The sequence below is a fragment of the Bufo gargarizans genome, chromosome 9 (genome assembly GCF_014858855.1).
Source record: "Bufo gargarizans isolate SCDJY-AF-19 chromosome 9, ASM1485885v1, whole genome shotgun sequence".
NCBI lineage: Eukaryota > Metazoa > Chordata > Amphibia > Anura > Bufonidae > Bufo > Bufo gargarizans.
In genome coordinates this window covers 193229601-193249935 of record NC_058088.1, presented here as the reverse complement: position 1 = coordinate 193249935, position 20335 = coordinate 193229601, and the positions used below count along the sequence as shown (strand labels likewise).

The window sequence follows — 20335 nt, the reverse complement described above, 5'->3', positions numbered from 1 at the left end:
TTCTATTAGGGGCCAGCTGTTCTGTTCCGCAAAATACGGAATGCACACGGACGTCATCCGTATTTTTTGCGGATCCGTGTTTTGCGAACTGCAAAGTACATGCGGTCGTGTGCATGAGCCCTTATGGACAAGGATAGAACTGTTCTATTAGGGGCCAGCTGTTCTGTTCCACAAACACACTAAATTCATGCAGACACATCCGTATTTTTTGCGGATCCGTGTTTTGCAGACCACAAAATACATACGGTCGTGTGCATGAGCCCTAAAGAAAAGAGAAGATCAACCTAGACCCCACAGAGGCCACGTTGGTTGCTTCTGTGGTACATACACATTTGCCCCTGCAGACAATATCAAACAGACACCCACGCAAAGCCTATGAAAGCGTTATCACAGCTGTCGTCTGCAGAATATAGGCTGCTGTAAATGACATCTGTAGTCTGCTGGTGTACTGCAGTTCTCCTAATCCCAGCAAAAATCTGTAATTTACAAAGTCAGGCTCCTAAATATTAGGCAGTTCTTGCAGCGTACCTACTGGCTGTTTTCTTAGGCTGTGACGCCACCCTCTGGCACTGTGCAGAAATGAGCAATGGCTGGAGACAAACTACTGAACCGATAAAATTCTGCATGTTGGGTGGCCCGCATCATTGGGGTCTCAGAAGCCAGACCCCCTATGGTCAGTGAAAGACTATACTAAGGATAGGTCGTCAGTGATCTAATCCTGGAGAGAGCCACTTTAATGAAGAGAGGAATAGGAAGCAGGGTACCCCAGTCCATAGTAATAGTGGGGTCTCGCCTAATTCGATATAAGTGGCACACGTTTTGCTTGTGCGAAAATGCCTTTAGAGTAGGACCACACAGAGGCAGCTATGACGCAACTGAAAAGCGTTTGTTAAAGGGAATGTCCCACCTCTGGTAGAGGCTCCTGTCTCAAAAACTGGGCCCCTTCGTGAACATGTAGGATGCCGCACATGCGCAGCTTTCTCTATTTACTGCTACGGGACCCCTGAAGATGGCTCCGCTGGTTTTGGAAGTACCAGAGCAGTGAATGAAGAAAGCTTGCGTGGCATCTTCTTCATTCATGGTGGGCCACGTTCTTGAGATAGGAGAATGTACCAGAGATGGGACCTACACCTATCAGACATTTAGGGTCTATCTACACAGTGATTTTGGCTGTGACAGCTGTCGCGCGACCAAAGATCATGGTGTAGAGGGGCTGCCATAAGAATGAATGGGGTCACAGCACAACCCGCATGTTTTCTACGAATGTGGCAGGTCAATCGCAAAAAATCCAACACTGCTGTGTCTGTCGCAGAAAACATGTAAGTCCCGCTGGAAAACAATTAATTCCTATGGCAGCCCCACTACAGTGTGATCTTTGGTCTGTCGCAGCCAAAATCGCCGTGTAGACGTGCCCTTATATCCTATCAATATAAGGGCTCAAGCACACATCCCTATGTGGTCCGCAAAACACGTATCCGCAAAAAATACAGATGACGTATTTTTGGCGGATGCATTTTAACAATGCCTATTCTTGTCCACACAACAGACAAGAATAGGACATGTTCTATCTTTTGTGCGGAACGGTCATGAAGACATACGGAATGCACAGGGAGTCATTTTAGTTTTTTGTGGAACCTTTGAAGTGAATGGTTCCGTATACAACCCTAAAAAAAAAAAAAAAACAACGGAATGGACACGGAAAAACAATACGTTCATGTGCATGAGCCCTAATATAAATGTCCAGATGAGAATATCCAATTTAACTATTTCATCTGCAAAACCGCACGGTCAATTGTAATGATGTGGCCTCTTATCAATCCGTTTACAAATGCCAGTGTCCACGTGACTTTGTGGTTTTTGGCTGCATTGGTGCCACCCAAAAAGTACACGTGGCAGTCGGTCGGTCGTAAACCACGTAGCTAAATAATGTGCAGTTTATCATTACTTGCTTATTGTTAATTGGCGCATGGCCGTCAGCCACATTGCAGCTGCTACGTGTAGTTCTGGTGGCCAATAACTCCAGTTCTCAGACTAATAACTGGTTAAACGGCATCTGTCAGCAGATCTGTCCCTATGGCACCGGCTGACCTGTTACATGTGCGCTTGGCAGCTGAAGACATGTTGGTCCCGTGTTCATATGTGCCCGCATTGCTGAGAAAAAAATAAGTTTTAATATATGCAAATGAGCCCCTAGGAGCAACAGGGGCGTTGCCGTTACACCTAGAGGCTCAGCTCTCTCTGCAACTTCTGTGCCCTCTGCACTTAGCTTGACAGGGCCAGATGTGATGATGTCTTTCCAGCCCTGTCAATCAAAGTGCAGAGGGCTCAGCAGTTGCAGAGAGAGCTGAGCCTCTAGGTGTAACGGCAACGCCCCTGTTGCTCCTAGAGGCTCATTTGCATATATTAAAACTTAATTTTTCTCAGCAATGCGGGCACATATCAACATGGGAGCAACACAGATGTCTTCAGCTGCCAAGCGCACATGTAACAGGTCATATGTACAAAACTGCTGACAGATGCCCTTTAGTGTATGTATTTTTCATTTAACCAGGCCTCACTTAGCAACACAAGCCTGTCTGTAGCAACCAATCAGATTGCAGCTTACATTTTTTCAGTGAGGGTCAGAAAATGAAACAAGCCATCTGATTGGTTGCCATGGCCGAGGCTTTCTTCCCCTTACAGAGTATTATAGCTCAGCCGTATATATCTGTACAGGGAAGCTTCTCTCCTCGGTTACACAGACTGTTGTCTCCCGACGACTGGAAATGTCATATTAATGGGAGCAAGAAGGTTGGACACAGTAATGAGCGGGCCAGCGGCGCCCTGATCAGGGAGGAACCTTTCTGCCGCGGAACATTATTTGCCGGGCGAGTAGAGAGTGACGGACCCGACACCATAGACATGGAGGGCTCGGGTGTAGTGTCACTCCCTCAGCAGAAGAAGCCCATGGTGTGCGTGGAGTACCCGGGACTGGTGCAGGACGTGGGCAGGATGCTGCGGACCCTGGGCGGGGAGGAGGGGGTGTCCAGGGTGAGGCCCCCGGCTATTCACATGCCCTGGTGGGGGGTGTTACTCTAATAACAGCCCCCCACCCCCATGCTGGTATCGAGTGTTATTAGTGTGATTGTCTTTAGATAAGGGACTACAACTCCCAGAATGCCTCGTGTGATGTAGGCAGGGCATGCTGTCACTTGTAGTTCCACGCTTAAAATAGTTCATGTGGTATTTTGGCAGGTGTATGCTGACCCGGCAAAGAGGCTGGAGCTGTATTTCAGGCCTAAGGACCCTTACTGCCACCCAGTGTGTGCCAACCGCTTCCCCACCACAACCATGATCCTGCGGGTGAAGAAGAAAAGCCGCAAGAAAAAGCTGAGTGACCCCAATACGGGAGAGCCGGCTCCAGAGGGAACTATCAGCATGGAAATCCTGGGTGTAGTGGGCACAGTCTATAAGTTTCACGGTTTGTGGAGTTCCTAATTACATCCTGCATTATACTCCAGAGCTGCACTCACTATTCTGCTGGTGCAGTCACTGTGTACATACATTACTTATCCTGTACTGATCCTGAGTTACATCCTGTATTATACTCCAGAGCTGCACTCACTATTCTGCTGGGGCAGTCACTGTGTACATACATTACTTATCCTGTACTGACCCTGAGTTACATCCTGTATTATACTCCAGAGCAGCACTCACTATTCTGCTGGTGCAGTCACTGTGTACATACATTACTTATCCTGTACTGATCCTGAGTTACATCCTGTATTATACTCCAGAGCTGCACTCACTATTCTGCTGGTGCAGTCACTGTGTACATAAATTACTTATCCTGTACTGATCCTGAGTTACATCCTGTATTATACCCCAGAGCTGCACTCACTATTCTGTTGGTGTAGTCACTGTGTACATACATTACTTATCCTGTACTGATCCCGAGTTACATCCTGTATTATACCCCAGAGCTGCACTCACTATTCTGCCGGTGCAGTCACTGTGTACATACATTACTTATCCTGTACTGATCCTGAGTTGCATCCTGTATTATACTCCAGAGCTGCACTCGTGTTAATGGAAACAATCTACAAACTTGTTGGCAGACACACCATGTAACAGCTTAGAGGGGCCTCCACAATTTAGGGGTCAGGATGAGGAGCAGTTTTTTCTTGTGCCTCCTGCACAAAATGCAAACTCTGTGCAGACACTGAATAAGCAGGTAATGCTGGGAGATTTCCACTCTGAAGCCTGTAGTATTGTGAATGCCGAAATGTGAAAAGTCACAAGCTCATGAATTCTTTGCTTCCTTTCAGGAATGTCAGATTTCCAGTATTTGACTTTCACCAGCGGCTCGGACGGGTCTCAGACTTCCCTCTATGACAAAGTTTTACTGAAGAAACCGGAGAAGGATGAATACTTCCACCAGGACATCCCCCTTCACATCCCTCCTCCCATCTTCTCTCGCCTAGACAACCCCGTGGACTATTACTATCGACCTAACGTCAATCACAGGTACGGGGCGAGACCTGTGACCAATCGGGTAGAATACGGTCAGGCCATGTCCTTTCATTCGCCATCCAGTAGTCCAGAAATCCTGAGTCTCTGTTCCAAGATGTCTTGGTCCAGAGTATTTAGGATCAGATATAAAGCAATTTTGGGGTCACTCATACATAAGGTCGGGGTGCTGCAATTTATTCCTCCCCAGCTGCTGCAAAACTGCAACTCCCAAAATCACTCCCAAAATCCCTTGAGAGCCAGAGGCATGATGGGAATAGTAGTTTTGCCGTGGCCAGAGAGTTGCAGGTTGCAGACTACTCATTTTACTAACCTGTCTCTAGTACATCAGGGTGGTGCCCTAAAGCCATGGCACCTACTGAGCAGTCCAGGAGGCCTGTCATATGTCACGTGATCTGTCTCAACCAATCCGCTGCTGTGAAAAGTCACGTCATGCAGTCAGTGTCTGTATGTCACATGATCCTTTTCTCAGCTGCCGATTGGTTGAAAGGGGTCATGGGAAATACCATGTGATGCCACAGTGCCTGTGGGTGCCTTGTTTTCACCTCTACCCCTGTGTGGCACTTGGTAGGAGGCGTCTGGTGAATGCAGTTTCACTCCCCAGTATCACTATGTAAGGTTATCACATATAAACCCTTAAAGGGGTTGTCCTGCCATATATATTGATGACCTATCGTTGGGATAGGTCATCAATATCTGATTGGCGGGGGTCTGACACCCGGCACCCCTAAATGAACAGGAAGCAGTGCCACCTCCTTAGCTGATCAGCCGGGGGGCCAGGTGTCGAACCTCTGCCGATCAGATATCGATGACCCATCCTGACGATAGATCATCGATATATATGGCAGGACAACCCCTTTAACCCATCATGACATATGTCAGAGTGTTAAACGGAAGTATGGAGTCGCACATGTGCTAAGCTGATTCGCTGTATAATGCACTATAGGCACCAACTGGCAGTGATTGGGAACAGAGTGAGCTCCAATCCTGGTCATTTAGCCCCTGAGATGCCGCTGTCTGGATCTTTGGAGTTAAACAGAGGCAGCCGCAGTCGTTGCTGACAGTGGCATCTCAGGCTGAGGCAAAACTACAGCTCCCATCATGCCTTGTGAAGGCTCCCAGGCCTGTCATACTGAGCTGCCTGTGAAGCCGATCCTGAGGCACGGCTAGACAGGCAGCCTGTCAGAATCCCATAGACTGCAGTAATATTCTATCGCAGTCTATGGGACAAGATATTAGAAGATCACAAAAAATACAGTGATTAAAAAAAATTTGAAATGCCCCCTAATTTTACATTAGCAGAATAAGGGTGACTTGTAATTTTTTTTGCGCACAGTGAATGCCGTAAACACAAAACCCCCCAAAAAGTGGAATATCATTTATTATTATTATTATTTTTTTATTTTACCTTAGATTTTTTTCCCTTATACCAGCTGTGGTAAATTAAATGGCTCCGTAAAATACTTGTCCTGCACAATATAAGTCCTCGTATGGTTATGTGAACCTGAAGTTTTTTAAATCTATGGCCGTTGGAAGGTTTGGTGGAAAAATGAAAACCCAAAAAATGAAAATTGGGTCCGATCCCTAGGAGATTAAAGGGATATTTCCCTCTTATAGCTAGGGTATGTCCTTACTTTCTGATGGGTGGGGCTTCATCCTCCTGGACCTCCACCGATCCTGAGAATTAGAGTGTGGCTACATGGTGACATTTCATATAATGGATTTCAGTGGTGTAGCAATGCGAGATGCTGTGATGTGACAGTCACACAAAAAAAAAGAATTGTGACACCATTGAAATACATTACATGAAATGTTGCACTACTTATGTAGCGTGTAGTCGTACGCTGAAGGAGCTGCAGCGCTGCTTCGGCTCTGCTGCCTCTTCATGTTCTTTCCTGCAGCACCCCATTTTCAGTGAAGGTGCTGAATCAGTGCTGTGGCCCCATAAACGACTGTAGGTGATTGGCTAGTATCAGCACATAGGAACTATTCACGAGGATATCTGTGGGAGAAGGTGACGTATGCGCTTCCTGATCCTGATAATACGGTCAAGGCCGTCTGATAAAATCCTGCCTTCGTTCCAGCAACCTGATGGATTCTAAAGGAACTTATCGGTCGCTGCAGCTGGGCCGTTCTCATCCATTCTGCCCGGCCTCCTTGCTGCGTGATCACGGCCTTCCCTATAATACCAACCCTGACCCCCATGGTGTGATTACACGTCACCTGCTGTATGGGGCATTTTCCCCGTATGAGATCTTGCAGCTGCACAGCGCCATCTGTTGGTCATGTTCAGTACTGCACAATTCTTATTTTATATATTTTTTTTTCTTCAGGGACGGTTATCAGCCTCCGCATCTGTCCAGTGATAATCTGATTGGGTTAAGCAGAGCCCGCAGGCCCCACAATGCCATATTTGTTAACTTTGAAGACGCAGAGGTGCCCTCCGAGCCTCACCCAGCTGCCGTCAAGAACTGGAAAAAGCTGTGTACCAATTCTGTGGACAAGAAAGTAGAGCAGGAGATGAGGAGGGTAGTTATCTGTTGTATGTTGTGCATATATACACCACTTAAACATCTATGTGTATCTAGAGCTGGGTTCAGCAAACTCTGGAACTCCAACTGTTGTGACACTATAACTCCCAGCATGCACACTGTCTTGGCTATTCTCGGAACGACCCATAGGAGTCAATGTAGTTTCACAACAGCTGGAGTGCCGCAGTTTGCAGACTCTTGATCTAGACTCTTAAAATATCCTTATGTTCTTTCTTCAGCTCTTTAACTGTCGCCCCATTTGGTCCCGGAACGCAATTAAAGCCAATGTCAGCCTCCATCCGGACAAGCTCAAGTTGTTGCTGCCGTATTTTGCCTATTACATGGTCAGTATCGGCAATATATTTGGGTTTTCCTATTGAGTTTCCTGCATGATTCTTTAACCTGGAAGGTTTAGATAGAAAGCTGACTGCAGCTCTGGATGTGACTGGAGGATGACATGATGTAACTGAAGATCATATACTCAATGTGATATGTGGATTGTTCGACGTAATTACGTTTATTTTATTGATCCATATTCTCTTATATTTGTCCGCTCGTTTAGTTTAGATTCTTAGTTATGCAGAATACATTTTTCACGTCTCGTGCACCGTGCCTTCATTTTGTGTTTGCTCCTCACTGTAGTTGACTGGGCCGTGGAGAAGTCTTTGGGTGCGGTTTGGCTATGACCCCAGGAAAAATCCAGAAGCTAAAATCTACCAAGTGCTTGATTTCCGGATACGCTGTGGAATGAAGTGCGGTAAGTGGTTGGGGTTGAGCCTGCTTTCTTACCAAGTATATTGGCACGTAGCAGACTTTTACATCAGTCTTGCACTTAAGGGTAGACATAGCTTTAGACGCACGATAGAGGTGACAGCTGGTGACGTATCTAACCTCTTGTTCTCCCTCAAACAGGGTACAACCCAAACGAAATGCCAGTCAAAGCCAAGCGCAGCACTTACAATTACAGCTTGCCCATCACTTTAAAGAAGCCCGGTGAGTTGCTTATGGTGCTGCAAATGTTATATTTCTCAGTCCATCTCATTGAGTAGCTGTTAACCAAGTCTGGAGGTAGTCTGAAATCCATCTCCTGTTTAGTAAGACACCCAAGGGTGCTGCTCTGTTTCTTTACCATGCATTACAGTATCTGTTGTGTATAAACACAATTTCCGCAAGAAACCAATTAGTGTATAGCAGGGGCCGACTGGAAACTTAAAGGGGTGCTGCGAGAAACAATGAATAAAAGTGGCCCCATGTTGTACGCAGGTCCAAGCTGATAGAAGGCAGGGCCAACACAAGTAGGCAGGGCCAGCAATACAATATTGTGGCACAAAATACCGCTCCCGGCAGAACCAAATATCATAGTGCAGCGCCAAATAATGTCCCACCAGTACAAACCACAGGGCCAGGCATATAAGGACTTGATGCTCCAAGCGTTAATGAACTCTGGGAGCGTCAGATCATTACTTACCTGGTTGGCAGCTTTAAGGAGGGCTCAGGCAGCCCCCCCCCCCCCTCCCCCTGCAGGGCATCGGCCCACCTTAAAGTTTACCTGTAGGGTCTATGACCAATCTGTCCCAGTGCATAGTCATGAACTGCATGGTTATTGCTCATCCACACGCTGCAAGAAAAGAAAATCCACAATCCAGTCCACACACTGCTGCCTGTCACTTTTTACTGTGGATTACACCTATGATTCATGCAGGGGGTGAAATCTGTGTCAAACCCACAGTATTTACTCCACATTCACATTTTGCTGCTGTGGAATTCTGGCAGATGCCCGGCGAACTTTACTCTGGAGGAAAATCTACAACAGACTTGCCCCATGTGGATGTTCTCTTAGAAACCTAGAATGTCACTTGTGGATAAAACCATAGTGGTCCATCCACTCCCATCTTGAGGAAGGGGTTGTAACTTGACAATGAAAAACATGGAGCACAGATGCCCTGTGTATAGCGATACCTTATATCTGTCATACTTCTTGAATTGAACATGTAAACACCTTTTTTTTCTTTTTCTCTCAGTGCCACAAGCAGTCAGCATGCAGGACCTGACCCATGGGCTGGGATCAATGGGCTCCAAAGACAATAAAAACCTTCCGTCCAATAAGTACCGGCTGAAGGTGAGCACCGCGCGCCCTGGGTAATGCACAGCCTACTGCCGATGTAAAGATTCTCCTCTAACCTGACAGGCATGCTAAAGATTTTTGCAAGGGAAATAATATCTGCATTACAGGAAATTTTAATAATTGTTAACTTTAGCGCTCGGCTATCTCCGGAGCAGCCATAGAAATGAATGGAGCAGCCACCCGCATGTGTGAACGGCCGCCCCTTTTTTTAGGGGAGCTGCAGGATTGTACAGGGCCCCCGTTCTCGTGAACGGTGGGGGTCCCTGGAGTAGAACCTCCACTGATCTTATAGTTATCCCTTATTTTGTGGATAGGGGATTACTTTAACCAACCAGAATATCCCTTTAATTCATAATCCATGCATCTGTGGGTCATCATGTATAGAAAGGGGATGTCCAGGATTTTGCTATTGAATGCCTGGCCTCAGGGTAGGTCATCAATATCAGATTGCAGGGGTCTGACAACCTGCACCCCAACCAATCATCTGTTACCTTGTTGCTCTTGCATAGCTGATTAAGAGGGGAGCGGTGTTCAGACCCCCCCAATCTTATATTGATGGCCTTTTCTGTGGATACACCATCAACATCCAACTCCTAGACTACTGCTTTAAGAGATTTTTCAGGGGATTCTAGGCATTGATAACATATCTACAGGATTGATGATGAAATTAATGGGGATCCCACAGCCGGCAGCCATCCGACATGTCCACTACACAATGGACGGAGCTTTTCTGCGGCAGGCTCCGTCCACGTCTGTGAACAGCGGATCGGTGGGAGTGTCAGGGGCCCCACTGATGTAATATTGATTTATCCTGCTGGACGTTTGGTAGCTACACACAGTTTTCTAAAAAGAATAGTCTGTCCAGTCATGTTGTGCAGCCATCTTTTATCTCTTTGAAATATTTAATTCTATATCTTATTTTTCCCTTCCCGTCTTACCGCAGGAGTCAGTTTACATTTTCCGGGAGAGCAACTTGCCGCCGTACCGTCAGATGTTTTACCAGTTGTGTGATTTAAATGTGGACAGGTATGTTGGGACACTGGATGTGGTTAAAGGGGTTATCTCATCTGAGACATTGGTGGCATATCACCAGGAGATGCCACCCATGTCAGATAGGTGCTGGTTTCGCCTCTGAGGCCCACACCTATCTCCAGAACAGGACCCCTGAAGAGAGTGGAGAGCAGTTCTCATTTAATTTCTGTGGGACTGCTGAGGTTTGGCTATCTCCAGCAGTCCCATAGAAGTGAATGGATCGGTGGCAGCACTTGCACGCCGCATATGTGTGATGTGCTCTCCTTTTGGGGGCCCATTCTGATGATAGGTGAGGGTCCTTCCTCTGGAACCCACACCTATCTGACTTTGGTGGCATATCCTACTGATGTGCCACCATTGTCTCAGATGAGACAGCCCCTAGGTCTGTGAGAGGATGCATGCGATGAGCAAGGCGAGATCCCACTTGATTACCCCAATTGCAATATTTATTTAGAGAAAATCTGCCTTGAGTTTTTGCCTTGCCTCCTAGGAAGGTGTCCCGGAGGGATTGAGCTGCCATGTGTTTGACTTTCGTGCCTGGTGTTGAGCTTTTTCGAACCGCTGTGTGAAGGGATTGAAATGTTTCTTAATTTGGTTTGGTAATTTGGGCCATATCATTTATTACGTGGCCTTTCAGCACTCTTTTGGAGGTCGCCCATAATAGTCATATTATCTTCCATAGCCCAGTGTAGATTTAGAAATGCTTTTGGAATCCTCTGACCCTGAACGGTATGAGAGGAATTTTCACGTTTTTGTGACCGTACAAGATGTAATGTCACCTATGTTCAGAGACTGGCGCGTGATGCCAGAAAACGCTTGGATGGTTAGTCATGTCTAATACGTTATGATATAGGGCATCGGACAGAGGAGTCAAGTCTGTCCACAAGGAGTCGAGTGGGGGTTGATGGTAAGTGTATCTCCAGCTGTGGGATCAGATAGTCTTCATGGGTCACGTAACGTTAAAGGGGTTGTCTCATCTCAGACAATACCCCCATTGTCTTATAGGTGTGGGTCCCACCGCTGGAACCCACACCTATATCGGGAACAGAGCCCTGCAAGATGCTGGCTGGAGGACTCACTTTCCCCATAGAAGTGAACGGGAGCACAACGCGCATGACCGGCCACCGCTCCCATTCAATTCTATGGGCCCAACGGAAAAAGCTGAGCCATTGCTCGGCTGTTTTCGGCGGCCCCATAGAATATTAATGGAGGGTGGCTGCGCATGCTCAGTGTGCCCTCCACCACTTTGGGGGCTCCGTTCTCAATTAAAGGTGCGGGTCCCAGCGGTCCCTATCAGGCAATGGTGGCGTTTCCTAGCGATATGACCCTATCGTCTGTGATGAGACAACCCCTTTAACTTTTCCATAAAGTAAGAATGGTAGATATTGGGGTTAGGGCTGAAACGAATACTTGATTGAAACGAGTAATTCGACACGCAAAAATCCTTGATGAAAATTTTTTGCATCGAGGATTCGTTTGTGTCATGTGACCATGGAGCGGGAGTGAAGCTCTTGCTATTACTCACCGCTCCGAGGTCACCAGCCGGTCCGCTCTGCACTGTCCTCCTGACACATCGTCAGGACATAGTGTCCTGACTGATGGCACAGAGGATTGTTTGCATTGGGGGGAGCTGATGGCACTGGGGGACTGATTGCACGTGGGGAACATGAGAGTTTCAAGTGGGTTGTGTCACCTCACACATTGGTGACATATCGCAAGGATATTCCTCCAGTGTCTGGTAGGTGTAGGTCTTACCTCTGGCACCTCGCACCTATTTGTGAAATGGGGCTCCCAAAGTGACGAGAGAGCACCACACATGCACGGTGTACTGTCCATTCACTTTCATGGGAGTTCCAAAAATAGCTGAGAGCGTTTGCTCTGCCATTTCCCGCAGTCCCATAGAAGTGATTAGAGCGGTTGCTGCGGTTGCTGCACTTGCGCAGTGTGCTCTCTGTTCATTTCGATGGGAGCTAACGCGCTCAGCTATTTTCCGAGCTCCCATGAAAGTGAATGGAGAGCACACTGCACAACAAGCATACTGCACTGTCCTTCACTTTGGGGGCCCGTTCTGGAGCTTGGCTAATTCCAGCAGTCCCAATAGAAGTGAACGGAGCATTGGCGGTGTGCGCTCTACTTTCATGGAGAACAACGCCTTGCATGCATAGTGCACTCTTCTCCATTTTGGGAACCCCACCTCTGGGACCTGCAGCAATATGTGCGTTGAGAGGTCTTTGGTAGGATAGCTTATAAGGAGACCTTGAGGAAGTCTCTCAGGGACCATGATGAAGAGTAAATTGTTCCGTCTTTAACGGTTCTCCAGTTCATCTAGTTCTTCGGAAAGACCCCAAGTAGTACAAGCGCCGTCTTGTATTGTGATAACCCAGTATTAATAGAAGTTTGAATCATTTCCAAGGGTGTAGGGAAGGGAAGGAGTAACATCTCTGAAACGTCTTGGACCACTTCAATAGCCTGGGTTCTTCCTGGGTTAGATGGTGCTGGAGGACTGGAAGAAGGAGACAGATGAGGCGGAAGAATATCTTCTCCATGAAGAAGTTCCTCAGGCTGAAGTGGACGGTGTCGGTAATTCAGCTAGAAGCCACTAGATGGCAGTGTTAAACTATGGACAAGCCCAGCGTTATAGCCAAGTGTTAAGGCTGGCCGCAGGCTAGCCTGGATTTGTGGGAGGGGCCAGTACCTGTCTTAAGCAGTCCGGCTCTCCCAGGCAGCACGTCTGCATTCGGACGTCTGCTACTTCCGGGTGTGACGTCATCAGCAAGCGTCCTGCACGAGTGGGTCCTCAGAGAAGCCGGGTGTACCTTTCCCTTCAGTCTGCAGCTGTTAAAGATCGTTGTCCAGGATAACTGGTTTGTTTGGGCAGTGTGGCAACGTGGGGGAGGGTAGGAGGGTGTGAAGAGAGGGGGAAGTGTGCCGGAGGATCGCTTCTCCTCACTACGTTCAGGCACATGCAATTCAAGTTTTGGCACCAGGGGGCAGCATTGTCACATGGTTGGAGCTCACTGCCTTTTCAACATAACCTGCATTTAAGTTTACACAGGGGCTGCGAGTCATCTGGGCTCAGCAGGTTAAAACTCTGGTAGCTGGGTCCTGGTGCCATTACTGGGTTGATTACTTACAAGGTTGCTGGTGGTGCACATGTTTGACACTCTTCACATACACTACATACATACCTTAGACACATAGTTTGCACATCAGCCAGTTTGACGAAAAAAAAAAAAAAAAAAAAAAAGTGGGTTGTTAAATAAAGAAGGAAAAAAAAAAAAAAAAATAGGTGGTTTGTTTAATAAAAAAAAAAAAAAAAAAAAGGGGTGGGAACCTTTTTCCACCAAACTTCGTGCATACACCACTAGCATAGGTACATTCGCTAGTACAGCCACACTCTCGCACGACAGACAGAGACACCTCGCATCATCTCGTAGAATAGTGTCATACGTCATACGGTCTGTTTTCCACAAATCCTATACTTACATACATCACCTACCACGTCTGTAGGTTCGTTAGCCCGCAGTGTTCGTTTTTAATGAATCTGCCACGTCACAGATTCAGACAAACTCGGGCTCGTCTCATACGTCAGTGGAAACGACTATCATACTCCCTGTCAGCCTCGTCGGCTTCTCGTTAAAACGTTCCACGCTGCTGGGGGGGGGGGTTTAGATTCTGTCACCTTGTCTGTCGGCTTATGGGCAGCAGGTCGTAGGGTTAACAGGTTGTTTTTGTTTTCTTTTTCCCCTCCTCTCTCCCTTTCTCTGTTGTTGTTGTGTGGTTGCAGTCGTCATGTCTCAGCCTGGTCCTTTCCAGTCCTCTCCTTTTTTCACATGGAGGGTGAGCCCGGTGGGGGTGGTACAGGGGAAATACTCCAATAAATTTCGTTTGATTTATGACTTGTCTGCTCCACATTCTTCTCACGTTCCTAGTCTCAACTCATTTGATTCCGTCTGAGGAATTTTCATTGAAGTACACTTCCGTGGACCAGGCTATCCAGGTCATTCTACAGACAGGCAGGGGTGCTTGGCTGTCCAAAGCAGATGTCTCTGATGCGTTCAAACTGCTGCCCATTAGCCCATCTCTCTGGCAGTGGCATGGCATCAAATGGAGAGATGCTTACTATTTCGCCACCAAGTTGACGTTTGGTTCCAAGAGCAGCCCCAGTCTGTTTGATAAGTTAGCGCAGGCTCTGGAATGGATTTTGTTGGAAGTACGGGCTTGCCAGAATGTCATTCACTACCTGGATGATTTTCTGTTGATAGAAGAACCCTCACGGGCGCCTGTTGACTTGCAGATTCTCTTGCAAGTTTTCAAGGAGTTAAACATTCCGGTTGCTGCCCACAAAACAGAAGGGCCTGCGCAGGTTGTCACATTCTTGGGGATCTCCCTGGATTCACGCGACATGTCGGCCAGTCTGCCACAAGACAAACTCGACAGGATCAAGTTAGGTGTCCGTTCCTTGCTCACGTCCCAGGTTTGCACCAAGAGAGAATTGCAGTCTCTGTTGGGTATGTTAAACTTCGCCATGAGGATCATTCCTCAGGGTAGATCATTTATTTCTAGATTGCTAGTCCTACTCCAACAGACCAGTGATTTGGACGCATCAGTGCATCTTAATGCCAACGCCCGAGCAGATCTGTTCATGTGGGACAGATTTCTCAGCGGGTGGAATGGCATTTCCATGTTCATTCCAAGGGCCACGTCTGATTCTCCACACGTATTTTCAGACGCAGCTGCCTCGATAGGTTTTGCGGCCATATTTGGCTCACATTGGTTCGCCGGCTCATGGCCCACGCATGTACTACAGATGCCGGGGTTTTCTCAGACGTCGGCATTGTTCGAGATCTATCCTATTGTAGCAGCTGCTATAGTTTGGGGGCATAGGTGGTCGGGTCACACGGTGGTTTTCCACACTGACAACATGGCGACTGCAGAGATCATTAACAAGGGTAGATCTAAATCGTTACTCATCATGTCTTTCATGCGTAGGTTGACCTGGATAGCCCTGGAACAGGGGTTTCATTTTCATGCCCTGTTTTTGGACGGGGTGAGCAATATTGCAGCTGATGCTTTATCTCGCTTTGATTTTTCACGCTTTTTCTTACAGAACCCAGAAGCAGACTCAGTGGGCACCCCGGTTCCGGACTGGCGGCTGCTGGTCTTGGACTAAACCCGCTGATGGTGGTCGCCAGTTCACTCATTACAAAGTCTTTGTCGATCAGTACATTGAGGTCATACCGCCGAGCGTGGGTGGTTTTCTTAGACTTCCAGTTGCTATATCCTAGGGGTGACACTGGTCAGGTCAAGCATATGGTGGCTTTCGTGTCTTATTGTCACTCGGTATTGGCTTTATCCTACAACACCATTAGGCTATATTTGGCTGGGGTGCAGCATTTTTTGGCACTTCAAGAGCCAGACAGACCCTCTATATTTTCTGCTCACCCGATCAAGGCCATCCTCAGAGGCATTCAGAAAAGCCAGGTCACGGTCAAGTCGGTCCGTCAACCGATTTCGGGGGACACGTTTCGTAGCCTGTCGGAAGTCCTCACACTGTCACCATTCGGAGTCCTTCCCAGCCTGGTGATCAAGGCAGCTATGTACTTGGCGTTTTACGGGTTTTTAAGACCAGGTGAAGTGACACAGGCCAGACAAGGGGCGGTGGCTCTCCACAAGGGAGACTTAGTAAGGATGGGCAGTAATTTTCATTTGCAGTTGCCTCACAACAAAACAAGGCAGGTAGGTCCCGGCCATGTAGTTAAGTTCTTTCAGACCACAAACGCATGGTGTCCAGTGACAGTCTTGGACAACCTCTTGCTGGCCCTTAGTCTTCACAGCCCCACCGACCCATTACTTCCATTTCCGGTTGGTCCACTGACGTCCAGCCAGTTCATCAAACATATTCGCATCCTGTTGACCAGTGTAGGTTTGAATCCGGCTCAATTCTCGGGGCATTCTTTCCGCATCGGTGCGGCATCCGCAGCGTCCAAGCATGGAGTTCCTGCGCATATCATCAAACACTTGGGGCGCTGGCGCTCGGGGTGCTTTGTGCGGTATATCCCGGAGCCACAAGCAGAGCTGGTCCAAGCATTCAGTAAGTTGGCAGAGTAGCACGTCAGGCCAATCCTTCCCTCACTGGTGGGTTTTGCCCCCTTTTTCAGGCATACCGACCTAGTGAGGCCAAGGCACACCTCAGGCCAATCAGGTAGGGGGGTGGTGGTTGGGCATCTTCCACTCGTCAGGTCCTGACCACAAGTGTTAAGGCTGGCCGCAGGCTAGCCTGGATTTGTGGGAGGGGCCAGTACCTGTCTTAAGCAGTCCGGCTCTCCCAGGCAGCACGTCTGCATTCGGACGTCCCCTGCCCACCCATTCCCATTCTTCATTCAGTCATTTCAACCATCACATTCAGGGTATGCCCCCTTTTTCAGGCATACCGACCTAGTGAGGCCAAGGCACACCTCAGGCCAATCAGGTAGGGGGGTGGTGGTTGGGCATCTTCCACTCGTCCGGTCCTGACCACAACTGAGAATAGTTCAAGATATAAACTCTGCCTTCTCAGATCCAGAATTGGGATTGCTACTGTCTTCCCAGAACAGTGTCACACCTGTCCACAAGATGTTTCTGGTATTGCAACTCGTTTTTTTTTAAATGGGGGTGGGGGGCTAAGCTGCAATACTGCACACAACCTTTGTGCAAGTGTGGCGCTGATCCTGCAAGTAAGCATCTGAGTTTTTCAATCCTTGGACGAGCCCTTTAGGCACTTTTACTTAGACTTTTGTGGCCGTAGTTGTGGTATTGTGTGACTACTTGTAGAATAGTTGCCCCTGTTTATTTGGGGTGCCCACACGTACTCAGCAGCACAGATGTTAACATGCCAGTAACGGGTACCTCACCAGAATATAACGTCATGAATATTCTACTGCAGCCTGCAGGAGATCATAAAGCGCAATGATGGCGCCGAGAGCGAATGTTCTGAACGGGATGGCTGGTGTCTCCCCAAGACCAGCGACCTCCTCAGAGACTCCATGTCCCTTATGATCAAGCAGACCATCCGCTCCAAGAGACCAGGTGAGGTGCAATTGGACTTCAGGGGTATTTACACCTTTCAGCATCAGTTTCATCTTTCAGATATAATTTACATAAGAAAATAAGTCACTTTATATACATTGCATACATCACACTTCCATCTTGTCCTAATCCTGAGTTACAGACAGAAATTCACCAGATCACTTCCTGGTGAGTGCAGCTCTGGAGTATAATACAGTACAGGATAAGTAATGTAACGCATGTACACAGTGACTGCACCAGCAGAATAGTGAGGGCAGCTCTGGAGTATAATAAAGGATAAGTAATGTATGTACACAGTGACTGCACCGGCAGAATGGTGAGTGCAGCTCTGGAGTATAATACAGGATGTAACTCAGGATCAGTACAGGATAAGTAATGTATGTACACAGTGACTGCACCGGCAGAATGGTGAGTGCAGCTCTGGAGTATAATACAGGAGGTAACTCAGGATCAGTACAGGATAAGTAATGTATGTACACAGTGACTGCACCAGCAGAATAGTGAGTGCAGCTCTGGAGTATAATACAGGAGGTAACTCAGGATCAGTTCAAAGTGAGAGCCTGTGTAGATGACTTATATAAAGAGAAGTTGTAGAGGTGACTTATATCTAGTAATCCTATACATTATGTGTGACACTGTCCTCATATTCTTCCTCCACACTTAGCTCTGTTCACCAGCCCCTCTGTCCCCAGCGACAACAAGGAGCCACTTGCATACGAGTCTGGGGAAGAGGAGGAAGATGAAGAGGAGGAATTTCATCCTTCTGAAGGAAGCGAGAATGAGATGGAAACAGAACTGCTGGACTATGTTTGAGATGTCTTTCAGCACTGAGGGAGTCTCCGGCAGTGAATGTGTATATTACAGGTATTTTGGTCAAGAATAGAGTTTTCCAAACTACTCCATGTGTGAGCTGAAGACGGACCCTGGGGATGGACGGAAAGTGTTAGATAAGAAGATAAAGCACAAATAATAGGCAAACATTAGTTAAATGTTACTGTGGCAAAATGTATTGGTTCAATTTGGATCAATACTATACCAACATGCTGTTCTAGTAGGTTTTTTATTTGTAATGACCTTCATGCATATTTCATCAACTTTTTATATTTGTCTTGGAGAATTAATGTACAGAACTCGTTGAATGACTATGTAAATACATTACTTATACTCCAGAGCTGCACTCACTATTCTGCTGGTGCAGTCACTGTGTACATACATTACTTATCCTGTACTGATCCTGAGTTACATCCTGTATTATACTCCAGAGCTGCACTCACTATTCTGCTGGTGCAGTCACTGTGTACATACATTACTTATCCTGTATTATACTCCAGAGCTGCACACACTATTCTGCTGGTGCAGTCACTGTGTACATACATTACTTATCCTGTACTGATCCTACATCCTGTATTATACTCCAGAGCTGCACTCACTATTCTGCTGGTGCAGTCACTGTGTACATACATTACTTATCCTGTACTGATCCTACATCCTGTATTATACTCCAGAGCTGCACTCACTATTCTGCTGGTGCAGTCACTGTGTACATACATGACTTATCCTGTACTGATCCTGAGTTACATCCTGTATTATACTCCAGAGCTGCACTCACTATTCTGCTGGTGCAGTCACTGTGTACATTACATTACTTATCCTGTACTGATCCTGAGTTACATCCTGTATTATACTCCAGAGCTGCACTCACTATTCTGCTGGTGCAGTCACTGTGTACATACATTATAGGATGTTACTCGGGATCTGTACAGGATTAGTAATGTATGTGCACAGTGACTCCACCAGCAGAATAGTGAGTGCAGCTCTGGAGTATAATACAGGATGTAACTCAGGGTCAGTACAGGATAAGTAATGTATGTACACAGTGACTGCACCAGCAGAATAGTGAGTGCAGCTCTGGAGTATAATACAGGATGTAACTCAGGATCAGTACAGGATAAGTAATGTATGTACACAGTGACTGCACCAGCAGAATAGTGAGTGCAGCTCTGGAGTATAATACAGGATGTAACTCAGGATCAGTACAGGATAAGTAATGTATGTACACAGTGACTGCACCAGCAGAATAGTGAGTGCAGCTCTGGAGTATAATACAGGATGTAACTCGGGATCAGTACAGTATCGGGATTTCTTTTTTCTAGGGTGGCAGTGTTTGCTGGTGTTTCCTCAGGATGGGTCATCAGTATCTGATCGGCGCCCACTTCATAGTAGACCCGGCACAGCGCTATACCTGGTATTGGAGCTCAGTCGTATTCCAGCTGCCGCTAACCTTGTGATGTGATCTTACAGGTCTAGGAAGTGGCTGGTTGTTGGACCCCGCGATCGGATATCGATGACCTCTCCAGAGGATTAGTATCAGGATCGAACTCTCAGAAAACCCCTTTAATTCTGTGAACACTTTATTACCTTGACATTTAAGAACCCAGAGAAATCCTTGCATTGATCGTTCTTGGGGAGACTGCTGGGGTCTTACGGTTAAACCTCCCTCCGGCCGGGTCCACATTTCTGTATTTTTTTTCTGTATAATTTCTAAATCTTCTGATTAAAATAACTTAATAAATTGTCTAAGAACCTGTCTGATTTCAGTCAGTAGAGCTGCTAATGTCGTGTCCCGCTCCATGGGATCTGTATGTCACCTTATTAGTCCTGCTCGCACTTCGACCCCCATGTTAAAGGGTTGTCTCAGTGCTGACATTTCTCAAATTATATTTTCAATCTTCGGGAGGAAGTTCCTGAAGGATTTCGGGTTGGTTTGTATCATTGGGGCACATGTATGTTCTCGTCTATGATTGCAGCGTGTCCATAGTACTAGGCACGTGTTGTATCACCAAGGATTAGAGTTACACGTGTGTATTACCTGTACACATAGTATCGCTGTGCTGTGTATGTTCTGCAGTTCTCCCGTGCAGGCAGCAGAGGGCGCTCGTTAGTTTCCTCCATGGATTTTGATCGCTCCAGGCTATCTCTATAAATAAATCCCTATCTTTGCTCCATTCAGCGTCTATTGTTGCTTCTACTGGCAGCTTCTCTGTGTGAACAAACATTGGAAACGTCCGGG

General features: G+C 47.1%; 1 protein-coding gene across 2 annotated transcripts in view; it reads left to right on the top strand.

Moving 5' to 3' along the window:
• The first annotated feature begins 2640 nt into the window (after positions 1-2640).
• The window catches only part of GTF3C5 (general transcription factor IIIC subunit 5), a 20298-nt gene continuing 2603 nt past the window's right edge, over positions 2641-20335 (top strand). The window contains exons 1-11 of one of the 2 annotated variants that reach the window (XR_006391212.1): positions 2641-3030; positions 3235-3460; positions 4308-4506; positions 6843-7038; positions 7280-7384; positions 7683-7797; positions 7953-8033; positions 9062-9159; positions 10109-10191; positions 17123-17265; positions 17930-18129. Coding sequence is in view for 1 of the 2 variants with exons in the window: in XM_044305491.1 (XP_044161426.1) it covers positions 2656-3030; positions 3235-3460; positions 4308-4506; positions 6843-7038; positions 7280-7384; positions 7683-7797; positions 7953-8033; positions 9062-9159; positions 10109-10191; positions 17123-17265; positions 17930-18078 (1770 nt within the window). In the remaining variant the exon portion in view is untranslated. Of the gene's footprint in view, positions 3031-3234; positions 3461-4307; positions 4507-6842; positions 7039-7279; positions 7385-7682; positions 7798-7952; positions 8034-9061; positions 9160-10108; positions 10192-17122; positions 17266-17929; positions 18520-20335 lie in introns of those variants that run through there. The other variant, XM_044305491.1, reaches the window with a different exon arrangement.